Source organism: Lepisma saccharinum, chromosome 24 (genome assembly GCF_977018435.1).
Source record: "Lepisma saccharinum chromosome 24, izLepSacc3.1, whole genome shotgun sequence".
NCBI lineage: Eukaryota > Metazoa > Arthropoda > Insecta > Zygentoma > Lepismatidae > Lepisma > Lepisma saccharinum.
This window is the reverse complement of record NC_139252.1, coordinates 62,436,734-62,452,803: the sequence shown is the minus strand read 5'-3', so window position 1 is coordinate 62,452,803 and position 16,070 is coordinate 62,436,734. Positions and strand designations below refer to the sequence as shown.

Below are 16,070 nucleotides of genomic sequence, written 5' to 3'. Positions count from 1 at the left end.
TACAGTGTGTTCCAAAAGTACCCGCACTCATACTTTAAAAACAAGCTGCTAAGGCATTCATCTGGATGAGTTGGCAAGCCTGCCAGTAGGGATTGATATAACCTTGAAGAACGAGTTTGTTATTTATATAGCAGATCCCCTTATAACACCATTAAGCCTTGTTTCCATGATTATGAAAAAAAATATAAAAATGCTGACCAAGGCAGTAATTTATTTTATTAAAAACAAACTAAACGTAACGTTTCTACCTTCTAGCAAGGTCTTCATCAGACTCTGTATCAAGTACAAAAGTAACAAGATACAAAAACAGGGCATTATATATACACACACATTACTCCCTCCAGACTATTAGAAAGTTGTTCTGGAACTTTCTAGCAGGTGGCTTTCACTTGTGAACTGTACTTTCACCTAAAAGGCTAAACATATTTACTTCCAAATAGAATGAGGTTGGGCTTTATATCTCACGCTCTTTTTCCTTCATTTTCTTCCTTCTCTCCTCTTTCTCTCTTGTCCGTTCCACTTTTTATAACACCTTCTGCCATTCTTTGTTTAACTTCAGTCCCCCATTCCAGTTCATTGTGTCTTCTTCGCCTTTCTTCTCTATTTCCTTGGCTTCCTTCCATTTTCTCACTAGCATTCTCTTCTCCCTTCCTATCTGCTTAGCCTCATCCCACTCTATGTCATGTCCTGTTTGACTCGTGTGTTTAAATATCGCATTTCTCTCTCTCTTAAGTCGTACATCATCCCTATGTTGTTTCAAGCTATCTTTCAGTCTCTTTTTCGTTTCTCCGTTACGTTTAGTTTATGTTTTTAATAAAATAAATTACTGCCTTGGTCAGCATATTTATATATTTTTTCAGATCCCCTGTTACAGTCCTCAGTGTGAGACATACAATCACAGTTTGTTAACTATTCCCTTTAAGCACATCGCCCACTGAGACACGAGGAAACGCAGGAACAGAACGCAATGTTGTCTGCTTCCATTGAAATCAAATGGTGTAACGCCCACTACAGAAACGCGCGCAATTTCCGTGCCAGAAGTCTGAACGTTATCTTAAACGTTATCGCCAGTGATGCCAACCGTAGGGACTTTTCACTATATTTCGCCCGCGTAGGGACAGATTTTGCCAAATGAGGGAAAACGTAGGGATTTTTTTCAATCTTGGAAAATAACATTTTATTGTGCAAAGCTTACTCGCCAGTCAGTTGCACTTTCTTCACGTTCCGTTTGGATTGAGCTGGATACTTTAGCGAGGAGGAGAAAAAAGAACTAACTAACAAATCTCCATCAGAATTTTGGAACATGTTATCGGTTACCAAGAACTTTCAAGGCAAGTTCTTTTTTGAAAACATTTCCACTCTCGCGAAAATAGTTATATCGCGGAAACTGAAAGAATATTTTCAATGTTAAGTGATACAAAAAACAAAAAAGAGAAATAAAATGGCACCAGAATTGTTAAATTCTTTGCTAGTGAAAAATTCTTCCCTTAAGGCACGTGAAGGAGACTGCAGGAAATACAGCATCACCAACCAACATCTATCTCTCTCTTCACAGCAGCAGCATGTATGACTTCAAATAACATAATCAACAGTAGTCTAAACGACTCAACGTGATTCATAAATTGTGGAAACATCGAGCAGAAATATTTGTTAAGTAAATGTGTATATTTTTTCTTCTGTTTTGCATGCTCATGAGGTGTTGTTTCATATTTGGTCAGTTGTAGGGATATTTTGACTACGTCTGTAGGGACATTGTCGAAAAACGGTTGGCAACACTGGTTATCGCCCACCGAGACACCGGAAACGCGTCAGTTCCTCAGCGCACACAGCGAATCGCTATGTTGAAAGGAAATTTGAGTACGCCATATGAAAGATATGAGGAGAAATGGAGAAGTCTATTTCCCCTATGATCCGACACCTGCTAAACCGCAGTGAATGATAGTTTTAACATTATTTTTGTGTATTTCAACGCGCGGAAAGTGGTTTGTCGTCTTGTCAGTGTATTACCGACCTCAGTATTACTCACATGTAGTTCACAAATTATTGTGTATTTCAAGATATAGTTAACAAATGTATGTATTCATTACGTTGACAAATTCAATAAATAATAAGCAAAAAAAAAATCTCAAACTTTGTGTGCGGTGACTTTTCGAACGCTCTGTATAATATAGGATTTTCGTAGTTGTTCACCCGCATGAAATTCGTTCCGCTCACACTCCCGTTAAATATATTGTTTCCAGCTGATCGTGAGCAGAGCGGACTTTGACCTACGCACTAGATGTGGATGCTTCTATTTAAGAATCATTCAATAATATTTGACCAAACCGTGAGCGGACCGTGAGCTGAGCGTTGCTTGAGCATAGATGTGAATCCAATCTAAACCTTAATGGTTATGGTTGTGGTGTATTTGCTCCAACGAGTGGTCAGATCAAAACAGTTCTAGTAATAATGTAGTTATTTAAGATTTTGATACACTCCAGATAATACGCCTATAAATAGATCTTGGTTTTATAAAAATGATGACTTAGGCGACAGTGACAAATTTGGATCGTCAACAATGAAAGGGTATTTTTCATTCCTTGTGTTCCAACAATGAGAGTCAGGCCTCTTCAACAATTCAAACATGAATATCACACATTGTTAAGTTTGAATGCGAGGCAATTAATAAGCTGTCAACAATGGGAAGAGCAGATCCACTTTTGGTTAGGAGGGAGGACATTTGTAGGGGGTCGTGAACACATGGCTGAGGTGGACTGTCCCCCCTCCCAATATCTCATCTCCATGGTCATTCATCTTCTTAACAGGATCAATTTCCACCCCGGAAGAATTTCAAAGACGCCCACCTTCCACCCTCCCCTTGTTAGAAAATCAAATTTTCCTCCCGGCAAAGAAACTCGAAATTCACAATGCGCCACCATCCATCAACGATTTTTGACCCGGTCCGTTACCAGAAAGGAGCGACATTATGGTGATTCATATACTCCACGACATCGTCCGTTAAAAAACAGGTACGTTACACCGCATTCCCCCTTTTTTCCTTTACAAAAAATGGAGAAAAAGCAGCTTTGTGCATTGTGAGCCCAAGCTCCATCCGTGCAATGGGCTTTTTCAATGGGCCGTGAAGCCGTGTTTTGAAAGGGGATGTTTGTGTGTGCCTGACGCTTGCTGGCACGTAATGCGCGACGTGAAACTCGGCCGCACTTTTCATTGGCTGAAGGGAAGGTGATGACGTCAATGATGTTCATCGTTACAAAGGCCCGGATTTGTATGTGGTCAAAATATGAGGAATATGTACATAAATATTATTTATTTGTTCAGCACAGGATACATCTCCCAATTATGTTAAACATAATACAGAGGAAAAGGTCTAAATATGGGCCCCACTTTTATGTTGTCATTTTTGGAGGAAAAAAATTAATATATCAAGTACTTGCCTTTAAAATGCATATCTATGAAACATATACTTAAATGTAATAGCATGTTAAAGTATAGAAGGTCTCAATTTTTTTTTAAAAAAAGAAGCAATTTCCAAGAAATGGTAAAATGATGTATTTCAAAATTGTTCTAAATATGGGCTACTAGTGACAATATCTCAAAAAGCAATTAAAATTTTTAAAAAAGTCATTTATCGCTAAAATATTATAAAATTCATATTTATGAATAATCTGTTGTTTTGAAAATCACGCGGAATGGGAAAAATCGAAATTAAGAAAAACATCCAAATATTTGTTAAAAATGTGATCTCAACATTAGACCTCATGTCATAGCCCATATTTAGACCATCACACTATTTTTCTTCTTCAATTTATTTTCGCTCTCTGCGGTACGTATTTCACAAACAAATCATGGCATTATAAAAGCCCACATTTGTTTTATGTACCGCTAATATCATAACCTATACAAAGCAGATGAGAATTCAGAAAATGCTGAGTTAAAACATACCTGCAAAGAGTTTTCGGAGGTCGCAATTCTATGACAGCGTCCAAGGCCGAAACTAACCACCACTTTCTCTTGCGAATTGGCGCCGCAACCTTTGTCCTTGACAGATAACCAGTTCCAATAGCCTCTGCCAGGCTGCAGCACCCGGGAGCGCTGATAACTCCAAAACCCATATTTAAACCTTCGCCCATATTTAGACCTTCTCCTCTACTATACATAGAAGAAAATACATAAAATGAACACCTATATACACAATATTTAAACTAATTTATGCACTTGTTAATGTATTTTTCTTCAGTGCATTGATTTGCTTTATTTTACTTCACCTTTTGTGCCACTTTGGCTAATTTGCGAAGATGGTGATGATATGATGAAATTGATGAATGGACTCTCTTAAACATCCATGCCCAGGCCAGGATTCAAGCCCCCTGGCGTCGCAGCGCGATGTGTTTCTTCAGTGCAGTAGATGAATCTGTGAATACGTCAGATTCTACAGATTTTAATAGTTCGTTCACAATATGTAGGCTAAATCGTTGAAATATGTAACAAATATGTACGAGGGTGTCAAAAATTATATGCACTTTTGTCACAAGTTTTCTCAGGTTGGCCGCACTGCCTTCAGCTTGTGTGCTACAAGGTTGTACTTTTGTGGTCATGTGGCCGAGATTTGGTCTTAATCGCTCCATTTTTCTTTATTTTGTTACAGATTCAACTGACCGCTCCACTGGCAGTGTGCAAGGATGAACAGCAATCAGTGGTCCGATTTCTCTGGTCTGAAGATGTGTCAGGGGCTGAAATTCATTGCAGTACATCTGATGATGTCAGAATAATCGCTTCGGATGATGGGTGACCATCGGTTCATCAGAATCATCTCTCAAGCTTGTTGAATCTTCCCATCAGTGGTGGAGGTTGATGGGCATACTCCGCTTCGTGTTTCACGCTTGTCTAGCCATTTTTAAACCTCTCGATGAACTTATACACAAACAATTATACGTGGTAAAGCGCTGTCCCTGTATTGTACTGAAAGGCTGTGATGATTTTCAACCCCTGACACATCTTCAGACCAGAGAAATCGGATCACTGAACGCTGTTCTTCCTTGGTGCATACTGCAAGTGGAGCGGCCATGTTGAATCTGTAACAAAATAAAGAAAAAATGGAGGGATTAAGATCAAACGTCGACCACATGACCACAAAAGTACAACCTTATAGAACACAAGCGCTGAAGACAGTGTGGCAACCTGAGAAACGTTGTGGAAAAATGCATATAATTTTTGACTTGCCCTCGTACGTATATTAAAATTACAGGGCTATCCAATGTGACAGGGTTTCATAAAGCTATTATGACACCATGGGCGTGCAGAGGCTAATTTATTTCGGAGTGCCTTAAGGGGAGTTTCAATCGAATTGCCTATCTGCACAATGTTAACCTAATTATTTTAACTTCATGTTTCTTTCTCACAGAAACTACTGGGTACATGAGGATGAAATTTTAAGGTAGTCTTTTGGTATTCGTTACCATTTTTTTAAACAGTAACCATCATTGTGACGATATTTATATTATTAAAACAATGAAAGTAAATACTTGAAAAATAACTGTGCCTATATGTTACAATACAAGCCTATATATCTAGTAGTAGAGATGTGAGATACCGGCAGTTTTAGTGTTTAAAACTAAATTACATATATTTAGAACTAATTTGCATGTATTTGGAATTAATTTGCATATTTTAAGAACTAAATCCATTATTTTTATATGTATAAGTTTTATGAATATACGAATATTAATTTATGAAAAATATGTAAATGCAGTAGCGTCTATCCGGGTACAGTCAAAGACCCAAATGTGTTGAGACCCCACCCATGTGGATATGCAACCTGCCAGGCCACCTCTGAACATTTTCACACTAGCAGTGGCCATGTTTAGTGTTCCCCTTCTTGGAGTGCTACCCCTGGTCTCCTTGCATACTGTATGCAACGGCACCGTACAGCACTCCGTTCTCGTATGCAACCAGCAATATTTTCTCTCTCTCTCTCCAGTGTCGGCATAAGATGTGTGCCGGAAATATGGAATGGCTTGTGCTTTGAACTTTCGGGGGCCTGTCATAACCCCCCCCCCCATCGATCGCCATCGGACGACGCATCTTTTGGGGCTTGCAAACGCTACTTGGAGTGGCTCTCCATGGACTACCCTGTGTTCGCCCGCCCCACTGCCAACGTGTTTTCATCTGCTGAAATGTATTCTTGAACTTTCCACACCGGGATTCGAACCCAGTCCCCCAGTGCACTTGCGTTCGGTCAAGGACCGTGCCTCTCCCGGAACAGTGCATCGTACCCCAACCCCAGGACTCCGGGGTTCGCGTGTGTCTGGATTGCCCTGCCTTCTGACTTCGCATGTTGTGCAACGAGGAATCATATGTTTCCCGATATCCTAAACATAGTGTGCTGCGAACGTCAATGGCAAGTGAAAATATAATCTTCATCTATTTTATCATCTTCGTGTGGTTGTGGGTAGCCAATACTGAGTGTGTTGTTTACTTTATTGGCTTCAGTGCGTCCGCTTCAATACCGAGCAAGCCAAGCTGAGATTTGTGTTTACCACGGTCATTTTCTCTCTCCTCTTGAACTGTCGTCCTGACGAGGGGAAGACCGCGAACATAACGCCTGAAGGTTTCTCACGGCTTACGTTGGGCGCTTAGTTAGCCCTTGTTCAGAAGCCATTATTTATCTCTCCGTGATATGTGAAACGCAGAAGCCATAGCATTTTTGATTACGAAAACTCTTCCAGCGTGTGGCTAATGAAAAGAAAAGACTTTATTTCTGCAGTCAAGCTTTGAGCTTCAATTTTCTTTAACCAATATTTTTTTTTTTTTTTTTTATTTTTTTTATTTTTTTTAGGTGGATGGTTTCCGCTTTTTTTCATGTAATAAAATGCCTTTTAAATTTTGGTGAATGGCAGAAAGTTCAATTAAAAATTTTAATGATTACAATTTCAATTTGGGAAATTGTCTTGCAAGGAGGAGATCGTAGCATATCCGCTCGGTTCTAGAAATATTGACCGTGTCAGACCTTACCAGAGCCTGCTTAGAAATGTGTAGCATAAGACTTTTACAGGAAATGGTAAGAACACTGGCCTTTGGCTAGAGGTGACGGGAGGCCAAGCAAAGGCTTAAATAGGTGCGCATGAGAGCGACGCGGGATCTTTTTGCTTGGAATCGTAGGGAAAGCAGGACTTAATGGTCTGTTTTCTAAACCGATCAGGGTAAGCTATCCTTCGCCCTTTTCTGCCATTCGCATTGCTCAGTTCAGTATAAAACCTAACCATGAGTTTATATTAATGTTAATTTAGATATTTGTACCTGCCATTTCAGAGATGTCTCTACCATAAAAAGTATTAATCGGGAGGAGCAAGTTACGTCCCTATTTAAGATCCCCGCGTTCATGTTGGAACGCTACGATGCTATGCATATGGTTTTATGTTAATTATTGCAATGTATGTAATGTATAAAACGATAACAAACATAAAACCATATGCATAGCATTTAGTACCACTAATTACCTTCGACTTATATTTTTCATAAATTAATATTCGTATATTCATAACTTATAAAAATAATTGACTTAGTTCTAAATATATGCAAATTAGTTCTAAATAGGGTGAGTGTGTTACGGGCTGCTAATTTAATAAATAACTAATTAACTCAACTAACTCAACTGAGCTGAGCTTAGCAACGCAACAACGAAGAATCTTTCGCTTCACCTGCTGGGCGAATTAAACACTACATGAAATATAATACGGTCAGGATAAGTGCCTAACAGTCGGAGTTACCAAGAATAAACCTAGGAGGATTTGATTTTAAATACCTGAAATGACGTTACATAATACTACGGTGTTTCTGAATATACACATATATTAAAGCACAGATAAATAGACATTACATCTTGCCCTCTTTCACTCGATCTCACATTCATTCTCTCATTCTATGGCATATTGCGACAATATGACAAATACAAAGGTTAGATTAATTACTACCTTGACCATACTCTTGCTATGTCTTGGCTACATTGCCTTTTACAATTTATCGTTTAGGATTTTAAGCATAAAGTGAATAATTGTTCCTTGTGCGAACCCCTTCTATCTTTTCTGAAGGTATAATTATATTTCAATGAACTATTGTTTGCTGTTAACATAAACTCTCATCTTTAACATTTGATTGCTCCGCCGGAAAACAGATGTCTAGGGTTGCCATAGCACTGATTTAAGTTAAGCAATGATTTGATTTACGCAGATTCGCGGTAGATAGTCGTCGTCTTTCTCACACACGCACATGGTTGGATCTTACCTTCGCTGCATTCCCTCTGACCTGGGTTGGGTGAAAGTGGTCCTACAGTTCTGGAAGACATCTGCACTCCAGTGTTGCACTTCACGGTTATCCTGGTTGGCGAAAGTGGATCAGTCGGCAGCTCCATCTGGCATCATCGGATCCTGGCTTCACTCGTTCACTGTCGACTCCATACGACAACTTGCGCAATAATAGGTCAGTTCTTCGCGGTCACTCGTAAGTACAGATACGTGACTTGGGCGATGAGACGAACATACGCGATGAGCCATTCGCGGTTTCACATGGATATCAAATGTTATTAACTTTCACTACTTTGGACGTTGTTTCGGACGATTGACACAGGTGGACGTGTCTGGCGTTATTCTCACATAACCACACGTATGTGCACGGATGCGTTGACGGCGAGGGGGAGAAGGACCCCCTGGTTCTACTTTGCTCTACTCCATGGCTCTGAAACACTCACTCGAGGAAAAACAAATCCAGACCTCCCAGCTAGGTCGCGCGTAGCTCACACTCCGGTGGCGATTGTAGGCAAAACTGTGCAAAACTGTGTCTCGCTATTCCAAATCATCCCTTTTATTCCAGATTTGAACGTAGTGACGCTGTACCCTCTATGATCAGGTGCTTGTTTATTGTTTCTGGTGCTTTGACCGTTGTCCTCCTATCCTGGCCAATGCTCACTCAGGTCCTTAACCTCTGGCCGCAGCCCCTCGTGCAGAGATTAGGCTAACTCTTCCTCCATTGTATTCAGTCACGAAAAGCAAGGACAACTCAGTAGGGTAGCGTCTCCCTTTGAATCCAGCCATGAATCTTTAATAATTCATAACTCCCGTAGTTCTGTTCTGATAAGGCTCAAATCTTGGAATCAGTACTTTCATGATGTGGTCTTCCGCTGGTGAAAATCTCATCCAATTCGGTCCATTGGTTTAGAAGTTGCATTTTTCTTGATATTCCCATAAGAATGCATGTAAATCCGAATTCGGGCGAAAAACGGTGGTTGAGCAAGCTAGTGCTGGCTAAGGCAGTTCGCTAGACACCTGTATTCGCGACGGATATTAATATTACCAATTGCAATTAATTCCTACTAACGGGCAATTAGATTAATTACTTGTCACTCAATATTTGACCGTTATAAGTGCATCAGTAATTGACCATTCTCAAATACTACAAATTAAGAAAAGGATTGTAACAAACTGAGCCAATAAGAAATGGCCTTGCATTCATCTACAATCCATATTCTCTTATGCATAGATTCCTCGAAGATTTTCATGGATGTCTCTGGCAATGCACCTTAATGTGCAAAAATAAACGACAGTTCATTCTTCAGTTCTGAATAGCACAGGAGTTTTTTTTTCCACTTCACGAATTGAAGCCGCTTCATTTTCTGGAAGAGCATCGATCACCTCACTGATTTTTTCAAGGTTGTTAGCATAATATATAGCTGCTGATATCCAGGTTCCCCATCTCGTCAAGACTGGTTGTGAAGGTAAACTAACCTCAGGCGCAACTTCCTGAAATTTTCGGGTTCGAGATGGAGACTTCATAAATATTTTCTTTGTGTTTGAAATCAACCTGTCCACTTCTGGATGCAACACTCTAACTTCTTCGGCGATTCTGTGCACTGCGTAGGCTACACATGTGATATGAAGCATGTTCGGGAAGAAAATTTTCAATGCTATGGCAGCCTTCTTCATATAGGGAGCTGCATCACTAATAAAAAGTAACACGTCATCATGATGTACACCATGTGGCCAGAGCAGAAGTAGGGAATTTGAGAATAACTGAGCTATTGACGAACCATTGGCTCTCTCTAGTTGTTCTGACGTGAGAAGAAATGACGAGGATTCTCCGTATGTTGGTTCCATAGTTTCTATGATGACGTTGGCTATGTAGCGTCCCATACCGTCAGCACTTTCGTCTATTGAAATCCAGTTCTTCTTTTCACAAACTTCAGCACGAATTCTTTGCAGAGCTTCTTCGTAGCAGACGCTTAAATATGTTTTCCGCAGCATAGATTTCGACGGCACCGTTTCTTTAGTGTATTTCTCCAGGAATTTCCTCAGTGACTTGTTTTCCACTTTCCAGAAAAGTTTTCCTGCTTCCATGAAAGCTTTGCACAATTCAAGATAGAACTGAGATTGCCTGTTGGATGAAGTGCCCACTGTTGAAGTTAGGGATATCTTCTTCTGTCCGATCATTTTAGCAGCTGCAGATTTATGTTTTGCTGTTGACACATGCTGAGATATAAAGTATTTTTTCTCATGGTTGGTTGTTTCTTCACATATCTTGCAGAGAAGAATAGTACCGTCTGTCGAAAATGTGCTTTCACCAAATTCACGCACGTAACCATGTAACTTACCACTTAATGGCACACTAAATTTCGGCATGATGACAACTACAAATCCTTTCCCTCCAAAGTGCAGAACTAAACTAAAGATAGAGAACTTGATTTTGGAATCCATTCAAAAGCCCTTGGGCATTAGTGCTGTCTGTTTCTTGTCAATAACCTCCTGACATGGATGCTGGACGTGATGTCGTAATTGTGCAGGTGTTCTGCAACAGGTTTTCAGCAGTCAATCATGCACAAGGATATGTTAACCGAAAGGGAATATCTTAACTCAGCAGGAAATACTTTTTTCTCACACTTTTCTCCTTCAGCAATGTTGAAACATGTGTGAGTTCAATATTAATTAAATAAGGCGAAAATTATTCACTTAATCAACGGAAGAAAAATAAATGCCAACAACGTTGTTTTTTTTTGGGAGAAAAATAATTTATATACATATTTTTTTTAAAAAAAAGTGGTCAAATTTCATTGAAAAAGGCAAAAAAAGGCATTATAATTTAAAATAGGCAGTGGGGTCCCAAATAGGCAAAATAGGCGAAATGAAAAGGCTTCTAAAACATTCGAAACAACATAAAAACCGTATATCCGGAAAAAATTTATCAATATATGCAGTAGATAAAAAGAGGCATTTTGCCAAACTTCCGGGCTCTACTAGGCTAAGTACATTGTAATCATGTGTGCAAGAAATATTCAAGTTGTGTGAAATTGGGCTTATGTAATGGTTACATCATCAAACGAGAATAATAGGCTATATAAAAATCACATTCTCTGTTGTGCATGACACTGCAAGGTCGAGGTCATACATTAGATACCAATTTGATATCATCTCTAGTAAATGACCACTGCATTGTTGAACGAAGATTACAAAATACCTCTCAGGGTCATAGTAAAGGAAATTCCAGCTGAAATTGTTAAGGCCTTCCAATCATCTGCGATGCTGACATATGGCCAACTACCTCTTTTTTGATCTTGGGGGAAAAAATGCGAAGAGAAAGCTTCTGGAAATGAGTCTTGTGAATTTCATTTTGATGAGGAAGAAAACATTGCTCTGCCATTGCTACATGAAGGAAGTGAATTTCAAAGAAGTCAAGCTGAAATTTTTAACTGTGATGTGAACATCGATAACTCTGTCTCCAAAGATACATGTAACCTTGATGTCTCTCCCAGTACATCTAATGCAGGCCAGTTCTGGTCACAGAGCAAGAGGAATTGTCCCCTGTGGATGAGTGCCAACAGCTAAAGAGATAGGTTTTGAAGTTAGCAAAGAGAAAACTAAATATATGCTTACAGGCCGAAACCAAGTGTTAGGTAATAATCAAAATCTTAATTTTTGACAACAACTCGTTTCAACGAGTTTCCAAATTCAAGTACTTAGGAGTAATACTAAGAAATAAAAATGATATTAAAGAGGAAATAAAAATCAGGATTAATTCAGGAAATGCATGTTACTTTTCTCTTCATAAACTTTTGTCTTCTCGTTTAATATCTAAGAAACTAAAAGTTAAAATATACAAAACAGTATTTTTCCCTGTAATATTATATGGATGTGAAACTTGGTCCCTTACATTTAAAGAGGAACATAAATTGAGAGTATTTGAAAATAAGATCCTTAGGAAAATATTTGGACCTAAAAGGGATGAGGAGACAGGTGAGTGGAGAAGGTTACATAATTTAGAACTACATAATTTGTATTCATGTCCAGATATTATTTGAATAATTAAATCAAGAAGACTTAGGTGGGCAGGCCATGTGGCACGAATGGGAGAGGAAAGAAGAGTTTACAGGATTTTTGTTGGGAAACCTGGTGGTAAGAGACCAGTAGGAAGACCAAGACGAAGATAGAGGGACAATGTTGAGATGGACCTAAATTAAATTGGTAGCGATGGAAAAGAGTATATGGATCTTGCTCAGGAAAGGGACAGATGAAAGACCTGTGTTGCTGCAGCCATGTGAACCTTTCGGGTTTAAGAAGGCTAGAGAGTTAGTTAGGATGAGTGTCAATGACCAATAACTCCAGAGGAAGTGTGGGCTACTCACTTGCATTGGACTAAAGTAAACGGCAATAACATGGACAGAAGAAAAGATGATCTGAAAGATTACCATTTGCAATAACAATAAAGCAATAAGTGAAAGTGGATGTTAAGCTGAAATAAAAATATATCTGTGACACAGATTCAGATCAGATGTCCTTTTCATTATAATCAGAAGGAGATTTGCACGAGTTGTCATTATCTGTTGTGCAAAACAAGAGTGAAAATTGCATTTTCCAGGAATAGTCATTCGTAATAAATTTGAGGATGAATCTGAAATAAAAGTTTTGCATAACTGTGAGGCTCGAGCTCGCTAGGTGCCGTGGCTTGCCGCGAGTTGATAACTTCCTGGAGATGAGGCCTTGCTCGAAAAAGTTTATTATCCATAACTGTGAAGCTGACAAATGGAAAGGGCATAATAAAGCTGATCAAACTTAGTGCAGTCATTGTGACATAAGGCTTCACAAACATCCTGTCTGAAAGGTCATTATGCTGTTTACTGTACAGTACCTGAAATGCCTGTAACAGCCTGTAAGACAGCCTGTAATTTCTTCAAATTTGTTTGAAACATTATTATAATTATTAAATATGTTTATGGTCATTCATTGGTACTGAGGTAGTCATTCACTGAATTTTTGTTGGTCATTCACTAGTGGTTTGGTTGGAATTCACCAATCCTTACCTATTTCTTTCATAATGATATGTATTTACTTTATAGTATTAAATGAGACCCAACATAGGCTATGCCGAATTCATTCATACAATTTGCTTAGATTCATTTTATTCTTTGACCTAGAATTAAAGTTGTGGTAAAATGTTCTTAACTGGTCATTTACTGGTGCACTTACCCCATATGTAATTTAGTTCTAAACACTAAAACTGCCGGTATCTCTACAGGTAATATCGGCTGAATCCCTCTCATTAATTTGTATGTAGTTTCGGACTTCCTACCTTTTCTATTTCATAAAATACAATATTGTACCCAAAATATGAAGTGAAAAAATATCTACTGCGTGGTTACTATTATAGTAAACAATATCACATTGTTTTAAGAGAGAGAGAGAGAGAGAGAGAGAGAGAGAGGTGCATCTCAAATGCAACGAAATAGCTTACGTTTTTAAACACGGATATTATTTTAATTAATGATAGTTTTTATAATGTATATTTTTCATTAACAGTGCACACGCCTATGTATGACACTGTGTTATTCTATTCAGAAACTGGCCTTTGCGTGCCTGTTGTTCTTAACGTGTAGTTACGTCAACGTCCACCAGGAGGCATTTTCCTGGTAAAAATCAACAGTTTTGTAGTGGTGCAGGAAAAATAGGTTTTTGAACATAAAAACAAAAGCGTGAAAAGCAAGAAATTAAAATTTTGTTGTTGTCAAACTGTACATCAGTTTAATTCTACTGAGTAGTGCCCGTACTTACACTAGAAATTGTTTACTAAAGTCATGTTTTGAACTTTTTTTCATTTAGAAAGCTGCTACAATAAGTGGCTATTGATATTTACCCCTTCTGGCTCAAATTTTTACTAGTATTTTTGTAGATAGTTATCTGGAATTGTTTATATTAAATGTTAATATAATTATGTGTATTTACATTATAATTGCTATGCATTTTGAGAAAAATCTTTGTTCATCATTAGTTAATGCATTTTAAGTATTACATACTTAGTTTCATCCATCCCTCTAGCCAACAGCTAATCACTGTTTAGCTTCTCTTCATACAATAACCTTTTCATATAAAGTTAATATTGTAAGACTTGGTTTTCTTCAAAAGCGCTAGAGTCGCATGCTAAAACGGAATTGTTGAAAAGTTGGCAGAAATAATGGACAATTACAGGGAAGACTAATAGGAAAAAATATTATTCAATTCAACCACTTATTCCTAAAGAACCTTGGTATGAAGACATTAACCTTTCAAGAAACTCTTTAACAAGCCTTCTTACATGTCGGCTAAATGACACCCTATCCCCTAAAGACTTGTACACTAGGAAGATTGTTCAATCCCCAATCTGTCAGTGTGGTGCAACTGAAGGAACACCTGATCATATTATATTTGAATGTCATCTTAATGTAACTACGCGTGATTATTTCTTAAGAGATCTAAAAGAAGCAGGATATAATGTCCCATGCGCCTTGTCAACACTTTTGAGGAACCCAACGAAGAAAATAATATATGTACTTACCAACTATATTCTGAGAGAAAATATTGTATTATAAAATTATGAAATTGTAAAATTATGAAATGTAAAACAAATGTAACTGGTGCATAGCAGCAAAGCTACAACCAAATATACATTTAAAAAAAAGTCTTGTTTAGGAGGAATCTTAAGTATGAGATTTTAGCTAAAGTGTGGTGACCTGTTCACTAATAGCCCTGATGATTTGTCTGGAAAATCTTGGTTCTTGGTCCGGTAAAGTCAGGTAATTTTGTTATAACGAAATTCTAGAGACCCTGTAATACTTATTTCGTTCTAAGGAATGAAGATCCGTTGCTAAAATCGTATTTCTTTCATCTCCAGGTCAAAAAGAGGGCGGAACGCAGCTAAAACTAATCATCGAGTATCCCCACGACATCCAAGCCCTTTTTAAGCCAATGAGGTAAGTGTGAGAATTTATTGAGAAGTTTTAATAGGGTCGTGTGTTGTTAGAACTCAGAGTTTTAACACTTTGTATTTTATTCTTACTTGATATTTACATGCAGAGACGAAAATACAAAAATCAGTTTCTCCTCTGTGTTTTGAATGCTTCCCCTTCGGTGCTGGATAACCTTCATTGGCGCAGGGGGTCCAGGAGCGTATATTCCAGGTTAATTAGGCTATCTGCGAAGCCTGAAGTTTAGAAATTGAAGTACTGAAGAAAAATCGATTAGGAACTGTGGATAAACCTGATTTCAAAAGAAGATAATTGCGATATCTGAAATTAGCAACCTGAATTTTTATGAGTTGGCAACCTGAATTTTTATGAGTTGGCAACCTGAATTTTTATGAGTTGGCAACCTGAATTTTTATGAGTTGGCAACCTGAATTTTTATGAGTTGGCAACCTGAATTTTTGTGAGTTGGAAACCTGAATTTTTGTGAGTTGGAAACCTGAATTTTTGTGAGTTGGCAACCTGAATTTTTGTGAGTTGGCAACCTGAATTTTTGTGAGTTGGCAACCTGAATTTTTGTGAGTTGGCAACCTGAATTTTTGTGAGTTGGCAACCTGAATTTTTGTGAGTTGGCAACCTGAATTTTTATAAGTTGGCAACCTGAATTTTTATAAGTATGCAACCTGACTACCGTTGTGATGGCAACGTGGCTTCCTTGAAGACGTCAAGAATGAGCCTAGTCTTCTGCCCTCCTCCAACACCTAGGACCATTCAGGTGTCATACTGAGCAAGTCCAGGTCTTAGACTCAGCATACGC

The 16,070-nt window shown here is 38.3% G+C and overlaps 1 protein-coding gene across 1 annotated transcript in view; it reads left to right on the top strand.

Moving 5' to 3' along the window:
- Positions 1-16,070, top strand: part of LOC145978217 (extracellular serine/threonine protein CG31145) — a 451,413-nt gene that overhangs the window by 300,351 nt on the left and 134,992 nt on the right. Inside the window, exon 3 of the mRNA XM_083110675.1 lies at positions 15,184-15,262. Coding sequence (XP_082966801.1) covers positions 15,184-15,262 — 79 coding nt within the window. The remainder of the gene's footprint in view (positions 1-15,183; positions 15,263-16,070) is intronic.